Below are 22,512 nucleotides of genomic sequence, written 5' to 3'. Positions count from 1 at the left end.
GGCCGTGCTTGCCTGGGTCTGAATCCATTCACACGCACAGAAGTGAACCCACACATGGAATTCACCTCAGGGGGAGTGTCACTGCCTCCACGCTTGCCATATAATCACATTTAGTAAATAAAATAACATAAAATATCATCATCATGTGCAAAGCACACACATAACCTGGTACCTGACCTGCAAACGGGGCTGCAGGTGATCGTGGCTGGGATGTTACAGGAGACCTGCCAGGGAAGACAAGAGGTGCAGGCTGTATTTTGAAGGCTCATTGGAAAGCTCCTAAGTAGTCCATTAAGTAATGTTGATTGCTCACAATACTACTGCTAGCTAAACAGTTCAGCCCATCCGAATAGAAATAATGCCAGCAAGAATGCATTTGGTATTTTGGGGCAGTAGGGTTGGTGTTAAAGCTTCACTATGGTATGTTTGAGAGTCCAAACGTCCCCCAGCCACCCTCATGAGCTGGTGGCAGGTTGGACCAAGTTAGGGACCGGAACATGACATTCCACTGCACTAACCTGGCTTCGTTGTATTTCATTATAACCCATTAAGGAAAGCACTTAGCAGCCCTGGAACACGGACCTGCACACAGCCTGACTGGTGATGCCAACCGTGCTTTGGGTCTGATGAACTTGGTGTGCAGGAAGACAACGGAGCACAAACTGGCACCAACAAGTGGCTGCGTGTGGGGGCACAGTCACAAGAGTGATTTTCCACATGAAAAGCCAAAGGCAGCTCCAGAGAGGGATTTAGGTGCAAAAATACTCAGGTAGGGACCTAATTCCCATTCAACATAATTACAAGCTGCGCAGGTGTCTACAGTTTCCTGAACATGATGTTGAATAAATTCTTATGTTTTCTAAAGGGCAATGGCGACTCAGGAATGGAAATTTTGGCCTTGGAAATGTCAGGGGAATTAAAGAAATTTTGGATGGGCTCAGCCAGAGCCGGTGTGACCTGATGGCACGTTAGGAAATCACATCCATGCGACAGGAAACCGAAAGCTGGAAAAATGGAGCAAGCAACAATCCAGCCCCAGCTCTTGAGAATCCAGCGAGCTCTTTCAGCTGGTGGCATCAAGAAGGTTTTCATTTACTGATAAGTATTAATTAACTGGTGTTCTGAATATCATAAAATAACTTCTCCAAACTGGAAAACTTAGGATAAGCTTTGGCTGTAGCTCAGTGGCACCTGCTGGTGTCTGGCAGTGCCAGCAGCACCATGGTGCTGTCACTTGGAGCACTTGCTTGGATGAGGGCAGATTCACATGAGGTGGGCTTGGAATTTATGTTTCATTAATATTTATACATATAAACTTAATTTCTCCCATTGATTGAGGAGAAGGAGGGAGATACAAGATGAAGGAGGGAGGAGCTGTCGCTGCCCCATCCCTGGCAGTGTTCAAGGCCAGGTTGGACACAGGGGCTTGGAGCAAGCTGCTCTAGTGGAAGGGGTCCCTGCCCGTGGCAGGGGATGGAACTGGAGGAGCTTTAAGGTCCTTGCAACATGAAAAAAAATCACCCAGATCTGGTGCTTCCTAACAGCATTAGGGGATGGTTCCTGCTGCACCGTTTTACTGCCTAACCTGTGATTTACTTTTTGTGTGTGGGATCTTTGTCTCCTCTCCCATGTGCACACGTGGTCACAACCACCACCCTCTCCCAGCACCAAGTGACTGCCAGGTCCCAGTAGCTGCAGCAGTTTTCCTTTCTCCCAGTTTACCTTGATATGGGCATAAGCCCTTGGCACACCAACCTGCCTGTGTAGAAGCTGCTGGTGCAGGTGTGCTCCAGTGGTGGCAGGGACTCATTGGCTGGTAGGAATGCTGATGGCACCTTGTGCTGCTCAGTCCTTCCCCCCGCTGCACCCAGCGTGCAGCTGGGCTGCCCTGGCTGCAGTTACACCAGGGTGCAGCAGCCAGGGGCTGCATGTCACGGCCCTCTTTAATCTGAACGGAATTACCCTGGTCAGCATGTGCCTGATGGGGAGCAGGAAGGGTGAGAATTCTGGAGGCTCTTGCAAGCAGCAAAGTGCAGTGCTCTGGCCATGTCCTCATGCTAGAGCTACACTCCTCTGCCTTGAGCTTCTAACCCAGGTGGAAAAGATAGATGTAAGGGAGCCTGGCCCTCCCAGAGCATGCTCTGGCTCTCCGTTCAGGCCAGTGTGAGCGGTGCCATCAGGTCAGAGGGAGCTGGATCCCCATTTCCTACGTTTCTCACATTTCTCCATCTTGCCGTTGGTTACAGACACGACGGATGCCTGCGACAGCAGCAGTTCTGTGCTGTCAGGATGCTCTGTTGGGACAGCTCTGGGATATGGACGTGAAGGGTTTTCCAGCTTCACACTCGCATTGGGAAGCTTTCCCCAGGCCAGGCCAGCATCACCCCCGGGACTGAACCTGCTCCCCCTGAGCCACATTACCCAACTGAAAGAACATACAAAGGTTGAAGCCTCCCTGACAGTGACACAGCGACCGGGGCGAGCACGGCTGGACCAGCGTGAAAACACAGAACAGGGTAAGACCGGGAGGCACAGGGAATGGAACTAAAGAGCCTGTCATTAAATTAAACCCTGAAATAATAAAATCAGCAGCAACAAAAGGTGCCTTTACTGCCACCCATCACAACCTTCCGTTTCTGACCATACCTGCCTGAACTCATTGCTCGTCCACCGAGTGTGTTCCCATGGGATCAACTAAAAGTGTCAAACGACAGAAGTTAACCAATTTCATCTCAGTTCTTTGTGTAGGTCCCAGAGTCGAGTGTAATTTATTGAGTATCTCACCCTGTGTAGTGACATTGTTACTAATTCATATGGAGCCAGCTATACACACTGCATATGTACAGGTATTTTCATAAGGCATATAATATCTTTGCATTGAAAATAAATGAACATTAGTAAATTTAATTTAATATATACTTTCTTTGAGGTGTTTATGAAAATATTTTTTCTCTCTATTTTTGTATGTGACATGATAGAAATATTTCATGGGAAGTACAGGTTAATATATTTTATCTTTATAAAGGCATATACAACTTTGAGGCAGTGTTTCTGATGGACAGCAGAATTCCTAAAGAACTTGTATGTGCTTCTGTGTTTTGAAATCATATGAAATTGACTTTAAGAAGTAACTGGATTAAAAAAACGCACCAATGCACAGCCAGAGGCTGACAAGTAAAACTAATACGTAGCCACATGAACAATATATTTATATAGTTAATATATTTTTTCAAGATGATTGGTACTAACATAGAGTATTTTACATTTGGCACTACTGTTTGCCATTGGTCCAGCAATTGGCAAAAAAATTTGTTTCCTATGTATAAATCTGTTTGAACATTAGATCTGGCTAGACATATTTACTATTTATAAAAAAATAGTTAGACAGTAAGCTCACGTTGAATAACTAGGTCTACTGTGTTCTGGAAACTCTTCAGGAGTAACACAGCCTTCTCGTGTTCCATATGTACAAAACTGTGTCCGTTTGCCTGCAAGACAAACACAAGGAGAGGAGAAGTCAAAGGACGTTCTATTTAGCCTTGTCATTTGGGGGGAGCAAAGGGGTATGTGGAGATTAAAACCAAAGCTACAATAACTAATGATCATACGATGGTTTCCTGCACACAAGAGTCGGATTGTGCCCTTAAGAGAACATCTCTCTCTCTCATCCTTCATTGGACAGATGCTGCACCCCTGCTTAAAGCCTCAGGGACGCTTCCCAGCTTAAACTACTCAGTGACTCTTCAACATTCCACATATTTTCTGAAGGAGCAATGACCCTGGATGTGCGAGGTTCGAACACTGCGAAGCCCAAAGGAGGTTAATGCCACCAGAACATGTAGCTGAGTGGAAAGGCAGGTTCCAGCTGAGACACGCTGCCTATACAGAGTGGAGAATGCACTCAACTGTTCCGGTTCTGTGCTGATTCCCTCCCCAAAGACAGCAGGAGAAACCTTCAACTATTACAGACACTACAGCCCTATGGAAGAACTATTGCAGAAGATGCTTTTTGCACACACCCAGACCACTACACATGGGCATCCTGGCCACCACACAACTGTACTACACCCTACAACCCATGGAAGACACTTCCCAAGCCCCCAGCCCACCATCAGCATAAGCAGCACAAAGTGGCTGCAGAGCCCTGCTGGAGCCAAGATCCTCCCCCTGGCGCAGGGGCTGCAGAAAGGATACCCCGTGGCCTCTCACTGCATTAAAGGATAAAGCTCCAAGAAACAGGAATACAGATTTGAGGCAGGAAGAGTTCCAGACGTTCACTCGTGTGCCCAAAGTAGGCAGTCATTGGCATTCAGTTGGAGGTCATCTCAGGCTCTGGTGTCATTCAGAGACACTGAAGTTTCCGAGTGTTCGCCACACAGCTCACTGGGATCTGCACTGCTCATTCAGAAATAGAAACGGAAATCAAAGAAGCTGCAGACAGCCTAAGGCCAGGCAGCTCTGCCCTTGTCCCTTCTCCTTGTCAAGCTGCACAGTGAGGGGTGTGGGAAAACCTTGTGCAAGCTCAGCTTTAGCTAACAGAGAAGCCTCATTTCCACAAGAAAAGCTTCTGGGGGAAGCAGGCTGTAGGAGGCACACATCCAAACACACCGCAGCGGTCCGCAGGCAGGGGGATTTGTGATTTACCAGATAAATAAATGGTAACTGGAATAAATGGTCACTCCTGCTGGGGTCTCACATTCCCCACAAAATACATCATGAAATCCCCATCTATTGTTACACATTGAGTTATCCCATCCCTGGCAGTGCTCAAGGCCAGGTTGGACACAGGGGCTTGGAGCAAGCTGCTCTAGTGGAAGGGGTCCCTGCCTGTGGCAGGGGTTGGAGCTGGAGGAGCTTTAAGGTCCCTTCAACCCAAACCAGGCTGGGATCCCATGATTATTTAGTTCTAATTCTTAGGCAGGAAGAATGGATTGTAGCTGAACATGGAGCCACCATAACAAGATTTCTGAGAACTGAAGGGCAGCCTTTAACACAGGGCGGCAGAACTGCACGACATGGCTGAGAGCTGCTCTCTCCTTGCTGGCAGCCCCAGCAGCCATGCAGCCATGTTCCTCCTTGAAAGTCATTACTCAACCTGCTGCTAATTCAATAGCAGCAAACCAATATTTACTTATCAAATAAATAACTGAAGAGCTTATGGCACAGGAGGGGAAGACACAACAATTTTGCTCCCCCAGGATCCCAGTGGGACCGTGAGCTCCTGGACTTCTACTGACAAGAACATTCTCCCTGCAGAATAGCACACAGATGCTTGTCTCTCAGAAACAGGCTTTGGGCAAAACTGTGCTTACAGATGTCAGTTTCTCATGGGTAAGTCCAGCCAGGGAATGTCAAGCCTTTTACTTTTTGAATCTTCCTTCCCTCGTCTACCAAAACTGCATGGGGAGACACGTAACTGCACGACAGAAACATCACTGCTTCTCCTGACAGCATCCTGCAAAGCAGAGTCCTTCATGTGAGTGTTTGGGGAATTCCCCCTTGCAGCCCTGGGCTGGTAATACCTGTCCATATTTTACCTACACCCTGAGTAAATGGAATGCAACGTGTGGGAGCACAAAAGGGGCACAGATATGGCGGTGTTCCAGTGACTGTGACATCGGGGATACTAGCCACGGAGACACACAAATGCACTGGCCAGGAACCTGGTGGGAAAGGGTCAGACAGACACAGTGGGAGAGAGAGTCCGTAGGATGAAGATCTGTATGACGGGAGAAGCAGAGCAGGGGGCAGACTGCATGAAGATGGGGTCTGAGGCTGAGGAAACACAGGGAGATGGTGCCTCTGAGTCCCAGCAGAAACTGGGACTCGTAACACAGAGCCCTGGTCTCTGGTAGGGGATGGCCTCATGAGATAAAAACAGAGGTGATGGCAATGGTGGAAAACTGTGGTGAAGAGATGCCACTGAGTATTACTAATTTCAAGCTCTTGCTGCCCAAGGAACGGGATACATTCACAGCTAAAGGCACCGCTTGTATTTGAGAAGTAAAATATCTTCATCACAGGTATGGCTTTTGTCTGTTAATTCCTCCATGAGATTAATGGCCCTTTTACTTGCCACAATATAAATCAACACCTGGTAATAGGCATTATGCATGGGCAGAAGGAATTGCAAATAAAAGGAAAACGCTCTTGCCAGAGCACCTGGAATGACGGTGATGAATGAGGAGCTGCGAGCTGATGAGAGGGACTGAGAGTGCTAAGTCAAACTCCGTAAGTGTAAGGGATGAATAAATCAGGAGAGTGAGATCTGCTCCCCCCAGACCACACAGCAGTACCTTAAATAAGCATATGTAAATGCTCCTGGTTTAGGAACACATGCTGAGACATGAGAAATCCCAGCTCCTGATGGCCTGTGTCCATCAGAAGTCACCCTCTCACCTTATTTGCCTGTTGCTTTTTGATATCTTTTAGCATATTTTTGCTTCTGTTTCTAAGCTCACCTTTCAATATAGCACCATCTCCAGCTAACTTTGAACTTCATTTAGCTTTGTTATTTTCTCTATCTCCCAGGTTTTGAGCATCCTGGCAAACATGAGTTGCCTATTGCAGGGCTCAGAGCTGGTCACTCCTGCAGTGCCCCTGCTGGGTAGGAGGGAGCGAAGGAGGGAGAGGGGCAGGAGGAGGGAGAGAGGCTACTGAAGATGTTTTCTCTACAGCCAGCCATTGATTTCAGTGAATGAGGAGCTTTGAGAGGTGTGTGCAGGAATAGCCTGTCTTTCTCTTTAAAAAGCTCACTGGAATACAGGAAACATTTGTTACAAACAACAGAACAAAAAGCGGAGACTTCTCTGTAAATCCCACAGCCGCTTCCATGATCCAGCAGTGGATCCTTCCCCTGCAAGTGCGTTCACAAATGCTCAGGCAGCAAGAGAGAGGCAAACACACTGCCAGTTACTGTTCTGTCAAAACCAGTCAATACATTGCCAATACAGTCAATTGCCAACATAGTCAAAACGTGAATGTAGAGCCCCCTACACCAGTGCAAAGGTCAAAACTGGAGACACGTCCTGCTCTGTCACAGATCCTGCTTGTGACACTGCCCAAGAAACTCCTCTTTCCCTGCACCTTCTTCTAAGTTGTGCCACCTGGACCAGTCCTGTGCCTCTTTTTCACACCCTCAGTTTCTTCCAAACAGCTTTATTCCTTCTGAGAGAAGCCTTCAAAAGCACTGTAACGCTGTTAAAATCAGCGTTAAAGTACCAAGGTAACAAAACCAGTGGTTAACTTGTCCTGAAAGCCAAGTCATTGTACTTGTAAGATGCAAATACTGAGGTCAGTGACAAAGCTTGATTTAAATCCATCCCTACCTGGAGGATCTTGTCGCCAGGCTGGAGCAGGCTGGATGCTGGTCCGTCAGGCTGAACCCTAGTAACAAAGATACCCTATAAGTCAGAAGTAACAGAGGTTAGGATGCTATCACCAAGAACTACTTCCCAAAATACAGGTGTCTCCCTAACTGCTGTCTGGGGCTTTACATATTCTGTCAGTGTTCTAAACATGAAACTCTACTAAATCTGTTCATAATCAAACACGAGGATGGGTTTGTAGCAGCTCTTTGTGACCGTCAGCGAGTTATCACCTGAGAGGGGCTTTGGCCAAGGGCCTGTAGGGACAGGCCAAGGGGAATGGCTTTAACCTGCCCGAGGGGAGACTGAGATGAGCTCTTAGGCAGAAGCTCTTCCCTGTGAGGGTGCTGAGGCACTGGCACAGGGTGCCCAGGGAAGCTGTGGCTGCCCCATCCCTGGCAGTGTTCAAGGCCAGGTTGGACACAGGGGCTTGGAGCAAGCTGCTCCAGTGGAAGGGGTCCCTGCCCGTGATGAGGGGCTGGAGCTGGATGAGCTCTAAGCTCCCTTCCGACACATCTACCATTTGAAACTAAGATTCCGCATCACAAAGCAATGTCCGATATGAACAGGGCAAGAGTAACAGGGTTATCAGGAGGATAATTAAAATGGAGCAAGCATTAATTAACAGAATGATAAGGTACCATAATCTATACAGGAATATGTGCTTAATTTGCTTAAAAAAAGTTTAAAATATTTTCTAAAATCCAATCTTATATTCAGCCCTTGAGATACTCAGTGCAATGCTCTGCAGGACTGTCAGTCCAAGGTCTGAGCCATGAATGACTTTGAATGGGGTAAAATTATGAAGTGATAAAAGATATTTCTAGATTAGTTTTTTCAGTATTTCAGTAAAATACGTTAATAAAATCCCAAATCAAAGAATGAGTTCCTCAGTGGTGAACATATTTGAAGTATTCCCCCCGCAGCTCAGGCAGCCCTGCACTTGTGCATCCTCCTCAGGGTCCCTCTGCTGTGCTCATCCTGCTGCAATGTTTCAGAGTAACAGCATATAAAACCCTTTATCATTATTACTTTCCTCAACATAACCACCCCATCACTCCCTTAGTGCACAGATCTGCATTTCTGCTATGGGTAAAATGAAGCTCACCTACAGGTGTTGATGCACTGAGCATGTTACTGGTGCAGGCACATTCGCAAGGGGATACAGACTCTGCTTTAGTAATTTCAGGCAAGTGATTGATAGACAGTGGAAGCACAGCTTGAGTCAAACATTGTACAGTAAAGAGACAGTGATGTTATAAAGTGTTAATTCTAGTTTGCAGCCTCAAAGGAGGACACAAAAACGAGTGTTTTAGGGGAGAACTGTTAAAATACCCAATAGTTGCGTATGTTAAATGCAACCATTCTTGAAGTCCAGACCAGGGTTATCAATGACAATTTGAAAGGAGTTAAGGTTGTGTCAGACTGGCATTCCAAGGAAATAATTTTTCCAGTTTGCAGGCAGATCTCAAATATCTGAAGAGGTGAAAAGCCAGTTTTATTGTCATCATTTGCCAAATACTCTCAGTGTTTATGGAAGTTACGACAGCCTCTTCACGCTGCATCCAGTATTGTTAGAGTATGAACTCTGTGTTCAACAGAGACGTACCCTTACACTTGTTTTTCCACAAACTCCAATCAGTTTTACTGCTCAGAACAGGTCTGAGAGTCCACGTCCTGCTCCTAAAGCCCTGTGTAGCTGATAATCTCCAGTTGTGTTTTTATAGGCACCCATATGATTTCTGCTTTGATTCTCTCTTCTTCATTAACCAGGGAAAAAGCAAATACTCTCCTAACAAAAGAAAAAGTCAACTATGGGGAAAATTCTTTCAAATATCACAACAGAAGTGCATAAGAATTTCACTTATGTTGTGTCTGTCTCCACATGAGACTCGAAAGCAAGGAGCATTTAGAGAGAAATGTGTAACTAACTTACCTTATCGGAAGGTTTGAATGGATTTCCTTGTCCGCTTATTCCACCGCTGATACTAAAACCAAGGCCAGGATTCTTCTCTATCCTCACACAAAACTAGGTTAAAAAGACATGGCAAGGTAAGTCAATGCCAAAGTTCCAGCCTATCCAAACAGCAGCATCTTCTTCACATATATCCATTGCATAGAACCACAGTCTGGTTTGGGTTGGAAGGGACCTTAAAAGCTCATTCAGTTCCAACCCCCTGCCATGGGCAGGGGCACCTTTCACTAGAGCAGCTTGCTCAAGCCCCATCCAACCTGGCCTTGACCATTAATCTCACTGCTGACAAGACGAGCTGACCCTCTCAGAAGCTGCTCTGCACAATGCAGTAAAACTCGTTACAAACTGAAAGTATCTGCGTGGTTTTAGCATGCTGCAGTGACACTGTAATATTCACAGTGCTGCATGCAGTTTTTGGAAATATCTTAGAATTTTGTGTTCAAGGATTAAAAAAAAAACCCTTATTTTTGTGAGAGGAGTTCACATTGGCCAAATGATTAATTTAAACACTGGGATAAATCTGTCACTGATGCTTCATCACATGTGCAGCATCCCCCCGTACATTGCTTGTGTCCAACCCAAGGGATAAGTACTTTGAAGCCTGGGGCCACAGCCTGCTCTGAGCACCAACCCTTCCAAGTGCCTTACTCCAGGAAATAGTGCTGAATCTCATCTTTTAGTCAGGAAGACCCTAATGGCATTAGGTAATTGAATATAAAATACAAATTACTTCAGTATAGCTTTTAATGACTACTCATTGAGCCAGCCTCAGCACGTACTTGGGCCACACAAGCAATTGCTTCAGAATCCCAGTGCAGTACTTAATACAGACAGCTACTATGTGGATTGACCGACCCTTTACTCAAGGGAAAGGTTTACTGATGATTCTGCACCTTATTCTGCAAGTGTGGTCCCTCCAACAGTTACTGCAAGCATTAAGGCCAAATATAATGGGGATAGCACCACTTAATGAAGAAACTCGGCAGCGCACATGATGTTGACTGGGGGCACTGGAGCTGCAACTGGGCTTTCCTAGGGCCACGCTGGAGCAGCCCACACAGATCTGAGATCAGTGTCTTGCCAAACGTGCTGCACTGTCAGCACTCCACTGAGTCACTGGAGAATCATCAGAAATTGCAAGTTAGCTCGGTGCGACCCAGGAGGTCAGCTCTGATCAGGAACTTCAGTGCCAAGGTGGGCTGCTCGCTCAACCCAGGCAGAAAATACTGGGGAAGAGGCCAGAGCTGCTCATCCACCCCCAGCTCAGCCACCCCACAGTGCCACCCTGTGTTTCTCCCAGTTCCTGCTGCACGCAGGGCAGAAGAACCCCCCCAAAGCATTGTCAAAGCATTACTTTGCAGCCCCACAACCTCACCTGCTCCTGGTACGCCTCTGTGCTTCTCTGGCCCTTGGTTTGGATTAAGCATCGCCCCGTCTGAGGTGCCCGAGAGCTCTGCGAGGAGGGAATCTGGATGGGCAGCGGCGGCTGGTACTGCTGGATGGTGACTTTGTTCATGTTCCCTTCATACTGCTGCTCGCGGCTCCGATGCTGAAGGCTTTGGGATCCCATGAGAGTCTGGATATGGCTACCTGCCTGTGGGTAACGTAACCCGTTAGGCCAGAAATTCAGGAAGCTGAAAAGAAGCAATTATTACAACTTGCAGAGTCAAGTAAAAGCAAACCTCTTAAATCCTCTCAGAGGTTTGCCTTTTGACCACGGTTGGAAACCACCGTGATTAAAAGCAGCAAGGACATGCCTGTTGCATTTAGTGCCCCTGGGAGGTTAAGGGAAATCAGCCATGTACAGGATGCTTTGGAAACAGAACACACTGGTTTGATCTCATGGCACGATATATGCTCCTGCTCAGGATGTTTTATGAACCGCAAACATTTAATAGATTGATGTAGGCTGCATTATCCATCCCAGCACACTCTGAAGATACTGGGATGGGATATTTTCCCTGAGGATAGCTTGAAATCAGGTTGGTAACACAAATACAGCATTGTGCCAGCACTGTGCACTGAGTAGAGAAAGCGTAACCAGTTACATCCCCTGCCTGCTCCTAGGAACAAATGAGGCTTTTACAAAACACAACTAATCAAATCAGCCAGTTTCTATGATAATATCTACTGATCGGAAGCTCCAACACTTTGTAAGTATAAGTAAAATGCTGATGTACATTTTCTGGGCCTTTCGATACTCTCAGGAAGACAGAGGAGAAGACACAGCGGTGCCTCAGAGGAAAATGTCCATTTCAAATACAAGAAAAATTGTGCTTCTTCACTGAAAAACCTCAGATCTTCTTAATCAGCCTCAAAGACCTCTGTACTCAACAGCAGATGCTGGGAATGAATGGGAAAGGGCCTCCAGCCTCTTGGTTGTGGCTAACAGAAACACTCCCAGGTCAGGAAAAGGGAGAGAAAGGGTGACTTGGACACCTGTACATCCCAGCTCTGAGGCAGCCGCCTTGCTCCAGTTCCATAGCACAGGCTCTTTCTGCACCCATCGAGACCACTGCAGCCCATGCTGGGGTCTCCCAGGTTTGCACAGCTTCAGCCTTCACATGGGCTGCTGCAATCTGCAGCCTCACCCAGCACAGTCCTGTCCTCCCCATCCCCATGCCTGTACTGCTGCTCCTTGAGCACTGGTCTGCTGGTCTGAGGTCTGCTCATTTGCCCTCTGCATTCTCACTCTCCAGCATCCCTTTTTACACAAGAACTGATTTCCAAGTGCACCAAGTTCTACCCCTTCCCTTTTGACAGAGGAGCAGCTAACTCAGAACACAGCAGGTTTAACCAGGCAGGTACCTGGCATCCGTCCTGTGGATATGGCAGAAAAAGGCGTCTTCCAGGAAGCAGAAATACTGTTGTGAGCTATGCTCAGAATTCATTTTCTCCCTCCAGTTAACAGACTTTGAAGAGCTCCTATCACTGCTTCTTCTGCATTCACACCGTGGCTCTTGCTGGAGGTGGTTAAGCCACCTTTCTTGGAAATGGGAATTATTCTGCAGAAAAACAGCTGTTATGCAGGCTGCTTCCCCAGGTTCATCTGTATTCCTTAACATCCACCACAGAAGTTAAGTATTTTCAGCCCAGTGTCCAATATTTACAGTGTAGTTGAAGTAGCTGACAAGGGATGGAACAATGGATTACTCCACTGAGTTAAGCAGATTTCAGTACCATTATGCAACCTTTGTACTTACCACATCCGAGCAGTGAGATACTGAAATACGCAGGATGAAACAGAACCTGCAGTTTCTTACCATAGTAACAGCAGTGATGTACAAAGGGAAGATACAGACTGTGTGAATGAATGAAGGCAGGGTTTATCCCAATACGCCAGTGAAGATAAGCAGTGACTCCTCTTAAATTTCTTACCCTAGTTTCTTGCATATCAGAGGATAAAGAAACCCTTTGAATAACTTGGCTGCCAGAGGCAGCTCCATCAATACCAGTTGCCTTCCTCATCCTCCTCATCCCTGTCCTGTGCCTGGGGAGGAATCTCTGGGATTCTCTGGCTGCAATGGCTTCAGTCTCCCATCTTCAAGCAATTCCTTTGTCCATCTCTTGTCTCTGCTTTTGTGTGAAGGCAAAGGCTGCTGCTTCCAAAATGGTCTTGGATACAAAGATGTGAGGCCAGTATGAAGATGTTTGCCTCCTCAGTGCTGACAGTTATTTACGCCATAGAAGTTATTCGTGTGCACATTGTGCCTTTCACAATGGTTTTGTTCACTCATAAGACTCTTCTTCAGGAACAAGCAGGACCAGACTCCATACAGATAATGTTCAATGCAATGATCGCTGCTTACTTGTGCAGTTCCACCTTGTAAAGCTGACTGTGAACGCAGGTTGGTTTGCTAAGCTCCTCCATTCCCCAGCTTCATGATCAGAGCATCTCGAAATGGCAGTTTCCAGTCGATGAGCAGAGCCAAGCTGGGGCCGGGAGAGAGCAGCCAGTGTTTTCATGGAAGCAGGCCAGATCCAAGCACTGAAATCTGGTATCTACCACCACGAGGTACTTGAAATTAGGCCCCTTTCTAGTCAGTTTATCAGCAAATGAAGTGTGCCTAGGAGGTCCTGGGGAAAATGGCTGTGCCCAGGCACTGGGCTGGCCTCATCTCAACCCATTCATTTTGTGTTGTGAACTGGAGAATGTAATTGAAATGAAACATTTGAGTGAAGACTTCGCAGGCCAGGAGGGAGCTGCGAGCTCTGACACGTGCAGGAGTACACCTGCCAAACCCATGTGCCCGTTTCGCAGATGGAGATGTAAGCACTAGCGTGTGCACTGAGTACAAAACCAGGGAGCAGGCATGAAGACATCGTCCTTAAATCATAGAATCATAAAATCAACCAGGTTGGAGAAGACCTTCAAGATCAAGTCCAACCTTCACCCCAGCCCTGCCAAGGCCACCACTGCCCCATGGCACTGAGGCCTCCCCTCCACGCTGTGTGAACACTCGCAGGGACGGTGCCTGCAGCCCTGCCCTGGGCAGCCTGTTCCAATGCCTGAGCACCCTCTGGGGCAGGAATTGTTCCTCAGCTCCATCTAAACCTGCCCTGGGGCAGCTTGAGGCCGGTTCCTCTTGTCCCATCCCTTGCTCCTTGGGAGCAGAGCCCAGCCCCTCCTGGCTCCATCCTCCTTTTAGGTATTAGGTCTTCACATGTTGTCCTGTGGATAACAACATCCAGAGAGTTCCCACGATGTTAGAGAACACCCGTGGCCAGAAGACAAGAGGGTTGAATCACCACGGTTATTGCTTTAAGCTCTGAAACAAAAGTACGCATTTCCCAAACCTCATTAACCTGTTCTCCTCCTGCCCTGCCAGCGACGTGCGGGGCGAAGAGGACAAGCACAGCCAGGTCAGAGCCCGCTCGTGTGCTTACCTTCTTGGTGACGGTGTCCGGGGGCACGTCCCGCCGGCCCAGCGGGTAGGGGTTCCACTGGCTGCTCACGGACACCTCCTCCTGCCCGTTGTCCAGAATGCTGCTCTGCTGCGATGGGGTCTGTTGCGGAAACGGTAGGGCAGCCTTTAGTCACTGGGCACACCACGACAGAAAACACTCTCTTCATATTTATTCCAGCAACCAACCCAGTTACACTGCAACACGCTATTGCTAACGCAGCATCCGCTTAGATTCTTACAACAGTTCATTAACAACCTTTAGTGGGACTTTCTGCAAGCAGAAGATCTTGAAAGATACTTAAGAGAAGTAATGAGAATAATGAATGATGAGAGAGAAGAGAAACTTAATTCAATGTGACTCATTATTTCAGAGAAACAAATGGTGGCAAAGTTCCTTCATTTAAATGGGCAGTCTGCCACTATTATCCGAGTTAGAACTTTCCTACTGGTCATTCAGGTATCAAAACCCTTTAATTAAGTATTTGCCACCAAGATAAATTGTATGCTTATAGTTTCTTCAGGAAACATTCCTTACCAGCAATACTGACCTTGGGACTACTCTCACCTCGTGTATGCTCTGTGCATCCTGTGTGTGCTGTGACTGGTCCCTAGGCTATGGCTGGTGTTGTTCTAAGGTAACAGGGTATCATCTGCATGATATTAACGAGTAACTGAACACTGTCCTGGCTATGAATGGCCATAACACACATTGAAAGTTTCCTAAATGAGCTTGAGACTTGCATTAATATCTTCCACTTTCCTCTCCTTTTCTACATGTTTCTTCTTTTCCCCTGGTTATTTTACCCTGCTTCCAGTACCTTTTAGAACTCAGGTACTTTTTCTGCCCCATCCTGACTTTCTGTTTCCTGTCTCTGTCTTTCTCCACCAGCACTGGAGATTTTGCTACCATGGGTAGGGCTTTGTGTGCTCGACTTTCCAAAATGCCAGCACTGTGCTACCACCAGCAGCACTTCGCGCTGGGTAGTGCTTATTCAGTTAACTGCTCATTCAGCTCTGATTAACGGTAATCTGCAAAGGAAAAAGAGTCTGCTCTTCCCCACTGTTGTCCAGGCAACTTCTTCTTCATCTGGTATTAAAAAAATCAGGAAACACTTCTTTAGATGGCTGCAGAACAAATCGCTTTGAAGCATTAAAGCTGGTAACTGGTCACTTCAGAAATTTATAGTGCAAGCTTAAAACTCCTTCCACAGTGAATAGAAGTAAATTGTGATTGAAATCATACCCCTCAGAGGTTAAGTTGGAAAAAAAATCATCCGATTTTTTAAAATCAAAGAAAATTTTCATTATAATTCTGTCATCGTTCAAAAAGTCTTCTGAAAAAATCAAGAAAATGTGATTTTCCTTATATTAAAAACACTAGGAAAAAGCTTTCCTCTGTTGAAGCTGCGAGACCTCCCTGCAGAGCTTGCTGAAGACATGATATAAATGGAAAAAGGAGAGCAGGCGCAGCACTCTTCCTACGGGTTATCCCTCATGGCTCAACAGAGGCTGCTCCCAGGGCCCTGTTCTCTCGGGTAGCACAACACTCTAAGTTGGGTGCAGAGCTGTAGGCTGCTGTGTAGACATGGATGGGACCTGACTTTATGGCTCTAAGTCCCTCCCAGCACAGCTAAACCTTTCCTGCCGAGCTGCCGGGGTCAGCCCAGGACACGCTGAGCCCTCTCTGTCCGCAGAGCAGAATTTGGGTCAGCCATTCTGCCCTGCTTGCTGCCCATCGCCATGTAACCCTCACCCAACCAGGGAACATCATCCGAAACCAGGGCAGCAAACGGCTCCTCAGAAGTACAACTGCAGAAATCGCTGCTCTGAGGAGTAGTAAAAAGAAATGACAAAGGCCAGGAATCATCTCCGTGCTGCATCATCCCTGCAGTCACCCACACACTGAGGTGGAATGACAGGAATTTATAACATGTGGTAGGTGCCTCCCCAGGCAGAGACATGGAGTCAGTGAGACAGCTTCCTATGGAAACTCCTGCGCTTACTGCTATGTGACCATACACTCACAGAATGGTTTGGGTTGGAAGGGGCTTTAAGATCATCCAGCCCCAACCCCTGCCACGGGCAGGGACACCTTCCATCAGAGCAGCTTGCTCCAAGCCCTGTGTCCAACCTGGCCTATACATGTGAATATGCTGATTATTCCTAAAGGGAGTCGGTACTGTACCCTTCTGGGGATGAAAACCCATAAACCTTAAGAAGAATCATGAGATGGATGCCAAAAATGGAAATAATTCCTCTGCAAAGTGTTTCTTTTGTCACTGCAGATAATGCTGGGCTGGTTTGATAAGCAACTGACTCATCTGCAGAGGTGAGTTTGCACTCAGAATGGATAAAGCAAAACACAAGAGGCTGCTTTCTGCTTTCTTAATAAAGAGGAAAATACTGTGAGAACAGGTTTTTCTGTTGCTTTTCTGCAGTATTTGCAATATTACTCATCTGCAGGCTGCAAACAAACTACATATCTGGTAAGTCTAGAAGGAGGCAAAAAGCAGCAGTTCAAATAGTTTATACATGGAGTAGAATCAATGTAATAAGCTCTCTCAATATAAGCAATTGCTATCTTTGATTTCCTGATGCTGACAATTAGACTTCACTCATTACTCTCTTGAATCTAGGCCACAAGAAGGAGGAGGAAGAGGTAAATATGAAGGTGCTGTGGCCTGGATTCATTAAGAAATGCAAATTCCTTAGAACATGTGAAGGAATAAAACGAAACAATATTAAACATTCACATTATACAGTTCACAATAACTGTCCACCACTTTTCAAACAGTACAGTAAGAGAATACACCCCCTTCATGCAGTTCAGCATCTTATATGGGTATGTAGCAATGCTAATGAAATAAAGCAGAATAAATCATTTAAGCCCACACCCCAAAAGTTGTCATGAATTTCCTTAGACATCCATATATTAGAATTTCCTTAGACACCCATATATTAGCATCCATATTCATCTACAGCCTGGAATTCTTGAAGTGCTATAAAATACCTTATTCCTAAATGTGTGTAGGAAACAGAACATTCTTTGGAGCTGATGTCAAACACACTTCTTGCAAGGACTTGTGACAAGGATTAGTGTGTACCCAAGTAGACGAACAAACTCGTTGAAGGAAAAAACAGTACGAGCAACACTGCAAAGCTGCCTGTGTCCAAACACACACACATCTACCACGGTTCAGAGGTGACCTACACGGCATCAGCTCAACAACAGAGAAGCACACACTAACATCAGGACTCGTTTAAATCCAGGGACAGCTGAATGGGCGGTGTACATGGAGGTAACGGCGTGGGGAAAGTAGGCTACAGGAGAACGCTGACAGTGAGCTCAGTGTGTGTGTGTTTTAACCTCTCACAGCTTTCCCTGGAAATCCGGTGCTTAGTCCTGTATCGCTAAGCTAAGCAGGACTAAAGGCTGTCCTCAGGCCAAGCAGCGCAGCCTGGTTACGTTGCTGCCGTTAAACTACCTCATTCTTCTAAAGAGACCTGGATCTAAACCCTTAAATCGGGCACTGGAGCCCTCCTTTAGGAATTTGTGGCTGGCTCCGGAGCCCCTCCTGGCCAGGGACATCCTGGGAGGTGCCAGCTGCCCAGGGCCGCCCCAGGCTGAGGCTAGCCCTGCAATTCACAGCGCAGATGATGGCCCTGCAGCGCCTGGCTCTGTGCTCTGCTGCCCTTTAACTGCTCACCGACAGGCTGCTCATTTGTCCCAACTTGGGTTGCTGCAGCAGCAGTCCTCTGCCATTGCATGCAATCCCAGTGCTGCCACTGCTCCCAGTGCTGGCACTGAGCTGCTGCAGGGACTCCAGAGCAGCCATAGGTGCCACAGAGCAACGTCCCAGCATCCCCTCTTGATACTCTGACAATCCTCCAGCTGTGTCCCTCTCTGCCTTGACATCTGTGTTCTTCCCATTGAATACATCTTAAGTCATAGAATAGAACCCCAGACTGGTTTGGGTTGAAGGGACCTTAAAGGTCACCCTGTTCCAACCCCTGCCACGGGCAGGGACCCCTTCCACTAGAGCAGCTTGCTCCAAGCCCCTGTGTCCAACCTGGCCTTGGACACATTTGTTCATATATGGTTTTGTATGTAAGTATAATCGATAAGTATGACATAAGTCTGTAAGTACTTATCAATAATACATCCTTAATAGCTGTAAATAAACAGGGAAATAAAGAGAATATTATTTTCTTCCTACAGACATCACTCAGCAAAAGTTTAAAGTCAGTTTTTAGGTTTAGTAGGCATGTACTCAAAACCAATCAACTATTACAGTACACCCAATTAGTGTTCAGCTATTAAAATCCCCGTCTTTCAGAGCCTATTTAAATGTACAATTAAACATTTCTGCGTTCAATTTTCCAAGATCAAACAGTGACAAAACAAAGCACGCTCTCCATTTCTGTGCAAGTACTAAGTCATTGAGAAAATGATGGCATCAGTCTGTAAGACGAGAGCAGAAAGCAGTAATGACAGCCACGAGAGCTACTTAATCCCAAAAGCAAGATTACGGAGTAAGGAAAAGTGTTTGACAATCATCTTTGCTTTTGGGATTGCGTAGAGGATAAGCATGAATCATAGGCAAAAGCTAAACCAGGAGAAAGCAAGGAGTGTTATCAATTTATTGGTAATGCTGGTATATGCTGGCTATCCCATACTTACTTTCGGTAGAGGTAGCTCTTGAAGCATTTGGTTTTCAAATTTAGATTTAGTCTGCAAGTTTAAAGTCATGCTTCTGCCGGCATGCATTGCTGAAAACCCTCCAGAGTGCAGCATGCCAAGGCTAACTGTGTTGTGTTTGTAAGCAGCGGTCTGAGTAGAGGAAACAACCACGTGACAGGTATGAACACACATGCTCCTTCAAGTAAGTATCACACATAAATGGTTAATTTCACAGAAGTTTTAGTTTAAGCAAACAAACAGTACCGAGAAATAAATAGCTTCTTGAGGCATGCACTGGGTCACACAGAAGCATATACATTGCTAGTTATACATAAAATGGATACCAGAAAAGACTGCAACGCTGACAGCAGATGGAATATGTTCTCTGTAGGTTGAAAATTGCAGGATTTAATGGGGTACAAGTCTTTATTTTGCAAATATGGCCAAATTTTACTACGTCTGCAGCCACGGGTGGGCCAGAGAAGGTCTCTAGTATAAAGAGCATCAAAGGCAGAGGAGAAAACCCTGCACAAAAGGCCCTGCATCACCTCCCCAGCTCTGCGGCTGCTCCTGGTGGGCTGGGACCAGGTTGCACCAACCCAGCATCCCACCGCCCTGGGGAGATGGGCAGTGTCTTCTCCTGAGCGGCTGCTGCATGGCAGTGCCCAGGCCTTCCCAGCAGCACAATCCCCACCACACAGCCCAGCTCCTTAGAGCTTTGCTCGTCCAGGGTGGCCAACAGCCGGGAGCTGGCTCGCCGGCACCTGCAGGGATCACTGTGGACTAAGGTAGCTGGATAAGATCACCAGTGTCAGCTTCCCATGAGCAAAGACACATCGTAAGCTAAGTGTGAAGTTATTGCTTAAGCAAGCATCTGGGAAGGGCTTATTTCCACCAGAAACGGCCCTACTTGGGGTGCACTGCTTTGCCTAGGAATTAGGAATTTTCCAGTCAGTTTGACGCAACACAAGGCAGAAAGCTGAAGGAAGGGAAAAGCTCCAGCCTTCAAGCCAGTTTTTAAGCTTTACCCATTTGATCCTTAAGGATATTTCAATATGCATCACATCCGAGCAACTGGAAGGTTACGAATATCTTAACACCAAACTCATGAGTATCTAGTGAAAAAATAGGTTTAAGGACACATTTTGAAGCTAACTTATGCATTTCATGACAGTATTTTTTCACAACCACTTCAGATTATGAAGTAAATCCAATTTGTGAAGCAGGTCATTAAATAGTCAAGACCAAGACTGACATCATGCACTAATACTTGTACTGGTTTCTATAGAAGGCAAATAAGCAGAACTTCCTACAGCTAGAAGGAGTAATGGTCATAGCCCTTGCTCAAAACAGTGGCAGTGTGCGTCCAGTTAAGGGATCCCTTGAAATCCCCTCCACTAGCAGTGACATGAAAGCTGAAATACATCATTTGACTCTTTAACTCTGATGGTTTTATTTCTTTCTTTGAAAGCTCTCAGATCATTACTGAAGTGGTGCAGCACCTTCCCATCTGTTGATAAGGAGAGGTTTTTATGGGACGCATTACTCCAGGCAGTGCTGCAGCAGTTACTGCATTAGCAACGTGCACCGTGGTGCGTTGCCTGTGCACAGGCTCTGTATTTATTGCTCATTTACCCAGGAAACCCTCACTCCAGCTGCTTTGGAGCACCCCCAGGCCCCTTTGCGGGCCGGTTCCCCTGACACCAATGCAAGGAATTTCAATACTGGGAATTCTGGTGGTTACCACTGCGCGTGCAAAGAGTTTGACAGACCGAAACACACAACTAAAGGCATTAATTGCAGAGAAATGCCAAACATACCCTGTCTAACCTTCTAGCTTCTATATGTCTAAGTAGCTGTTGTCTCCAGTCAGCGGGCATTTTAGCACAGCTCTCATTTCCCTTCACAGGGGTAGGCCTTGTCTTTATATCACTGCTATCGGAAGGCTTGTCGCCATAGTTACCCAAGTTATAGTCTGACGGAATCTTTTCCAGCAGAGCTGCCATTGTAGGCCTCGCTGAGACCGGCCTGGTTTGGGATGTGCCGTAACTCTCTGTACTGTAGCTTCTGGCAGACAACGGCCTCCTTTGTGTCAGGTTTTTAACGGGAAAGCTTCCGGTCTGGGCTTTCACTTCTTGGTAGGAAGGGTGCTCGTCTTCGTACCTGCCGTTCCTCTTGAGGAACTGCGACTCGGCCACCGAGATGCTGCCCTGGCGCTCCACGGCGCCGCGGTACGGGGCCCTGCCGTACCTGTCCCCCGGGGGCAGGTCGTGGGGCTCGCTGACCCTCCTGAACATGGACATCTCGGTGGAGCTGGCCAGCGAATCCGCCCTCCTCAAGAAGCCCGGCCGGGAGCCCTGCGTCGCAAAGGGGGCCGCGACCACGTCGTCGTTCACCGAGGGCTGCGAGAAGGAGAACATGTGCTCCACGGGCGGGTAGCCGCGGTAAGCCCGCGGGCTCACCAGCTCCTGCGGCAGGTTCTTACTCTGCTGGGGGATGTAGTCGGGGTTGAGCTGGAAGGGCGGCAGGAGCCTCTTGTCCGCGGTCACCTCCACGGCTCCCTGCGGGTTGAAGCTTTGGTCGAACTGGTAGACCTTCTTCGTGACGGAGGACTTCTGCTGCGGCTGCACCTTGACACTGCCGTAGGTCAGCAGCTCGTCGTCCAGCATGGGGACGGACTGGCTGCGGGACATGCTCAGCATGCCGTGCTCCGGGCCCAGCAGCTTGTCCACCCTCTCGTGGGTGCCTACAGTATCGTTACCGGATGCATAGTTTTCTAAGGGGATATTATAAACTTTGTAGGTACCAATGTCAATCTCATCGATACTTTGCGACTTCTTAAATTTGTTCGTTTTTAAATCCCTCATCATGGGAGAAAGCCGCTCCGTGCTCTTGCTGATCGAAATCACGTTTTTGGAAGGATCCGGGCGACAGTGGATATGGGAAAAGACGTTTGTGAGACTTCTGTTAGCGTTTGGATCGTGGTATTCCCATGGTATTCCCGGAGTGAAGGTGCTAGTCATTTCGGGAGACTCTTTGATATGATCTTTCCGCTCGGGCAAAGGGCTGGTGGTGGGGGTGCTTTCCAGTTTGGAAGGAAAAGCTGTCCTGTCTTCAAAAGGACTGGGGGTTCTGGTCCAATTTTGCCAAGGGTTGGGAGGAGGCACTTCAGATTCGTGTGTGTTTCTGAGCGTCGGCTGCTCCAGCTCCAGGGGAATGCCGACGATCCTGTCTTGCCTGATCAGCGGCCGGCGCCCGTGTGCGGACGTGCTCCTGGACTTGGCGCTCAGGAGGGGGTTGGCGCCGGGGTTCTCCACCGCGCTCTCCTCCGCCACGAAGCCCGTGTTGTCGTAGTGGGTGCTGTCGTTCCAGCTGTCGGTGAAGGTGTCGCTCAGCGGGCGCCGGTCCGTGCGCTGCGGCAGGCTCCCGGCCGGTGCCGGCTCCCGCTGGCTCAGCAATGGCTTTGTTTCAATGGGCTGTGGAAAGGACTGGGCCAACCTGCAATAAACAGAACAAACCCAAACAAGATGAAATGCCCTCTATTAGAGCACGCACGCAGCCAGCAGACAGATGTAGTTACGA

General features: G+C 47.5%; 1 protein-coding gene across 7 annotated transcripts in view; it reads right to left on the bottom strand.

Moving 5' to 3' along the window:
* Window positions 1-3,188: 3,188 nt before the first annotated feature.
* The window catches only part of LRRC7 (leucine rich repeat containing 7), a 161,313-nt gene continuing 141,989 nt past the window's right edge, over window positions 3,189-22,512 (bottom strand). For 4 of the 7 annotated variants that reach the window (XM_061469768.1, XM_061469760.1, XM_061469764.1 and 1 more), the window contains 7 exons: window positions 20,751-22,428; window positions 18,931-19,080; window positions 14,230-14,349; window positions 10,718-10,936; window positions 9,304-9,396; window positions 7,329-7,403; window positions 3,189-3,488 (listed from right to left, as the gene is read on the bottom strand). In XM_061469768.1, coding sequence (XP_061325752.1) covers window positions 3,381-3,488; window positions 7,329-7,403; window positions 9,304-9,396; window positions 10,718-10,936; window positions 14,230-14,349; window positions 18,931-19,080; window positions 20,751-22,428 — 2,443 coding nt within the window. In that variant the 3' untranslated portion in view covers window positions 3,189-3,380. Of the gene's footprint in view, window positions 3,489-7,328; window positions 7,404-9,303; window positions 9,397-10,717; window positions 10,977-14,229; window positions 14,350-18,930; window positions 19,081-20,750; window positions 22,429-22,512 lie in introns of those variants that run through there. The other 3 variants (XM_061469763.1, XM_061469762.1, XM_061469765.1) reach the window with 3 other exon arrangements.

The sequence above is a fragment of the Pezoporus flaviventris genome, unplaced genomic scaffold, assembly GCF_033815535.1.
Source record: "Pezoporus flaviventris isolate CSIRO_AGI_PZ_B2104156 unplaced genomic scaffold, CSIRO_AGI_Pfla_v1 ptg000059l, whole genome shotgun sequence".
Lineage (NCBI taxonomy): Eukaryota > Metazoa > Chordata > Aves > Psittaciformes > Psittacidae > Pezoporus > Pezoporus flaviventris.
This window is presented reverse-complemented; position numbering and strand designations above follow the sequence as displayed.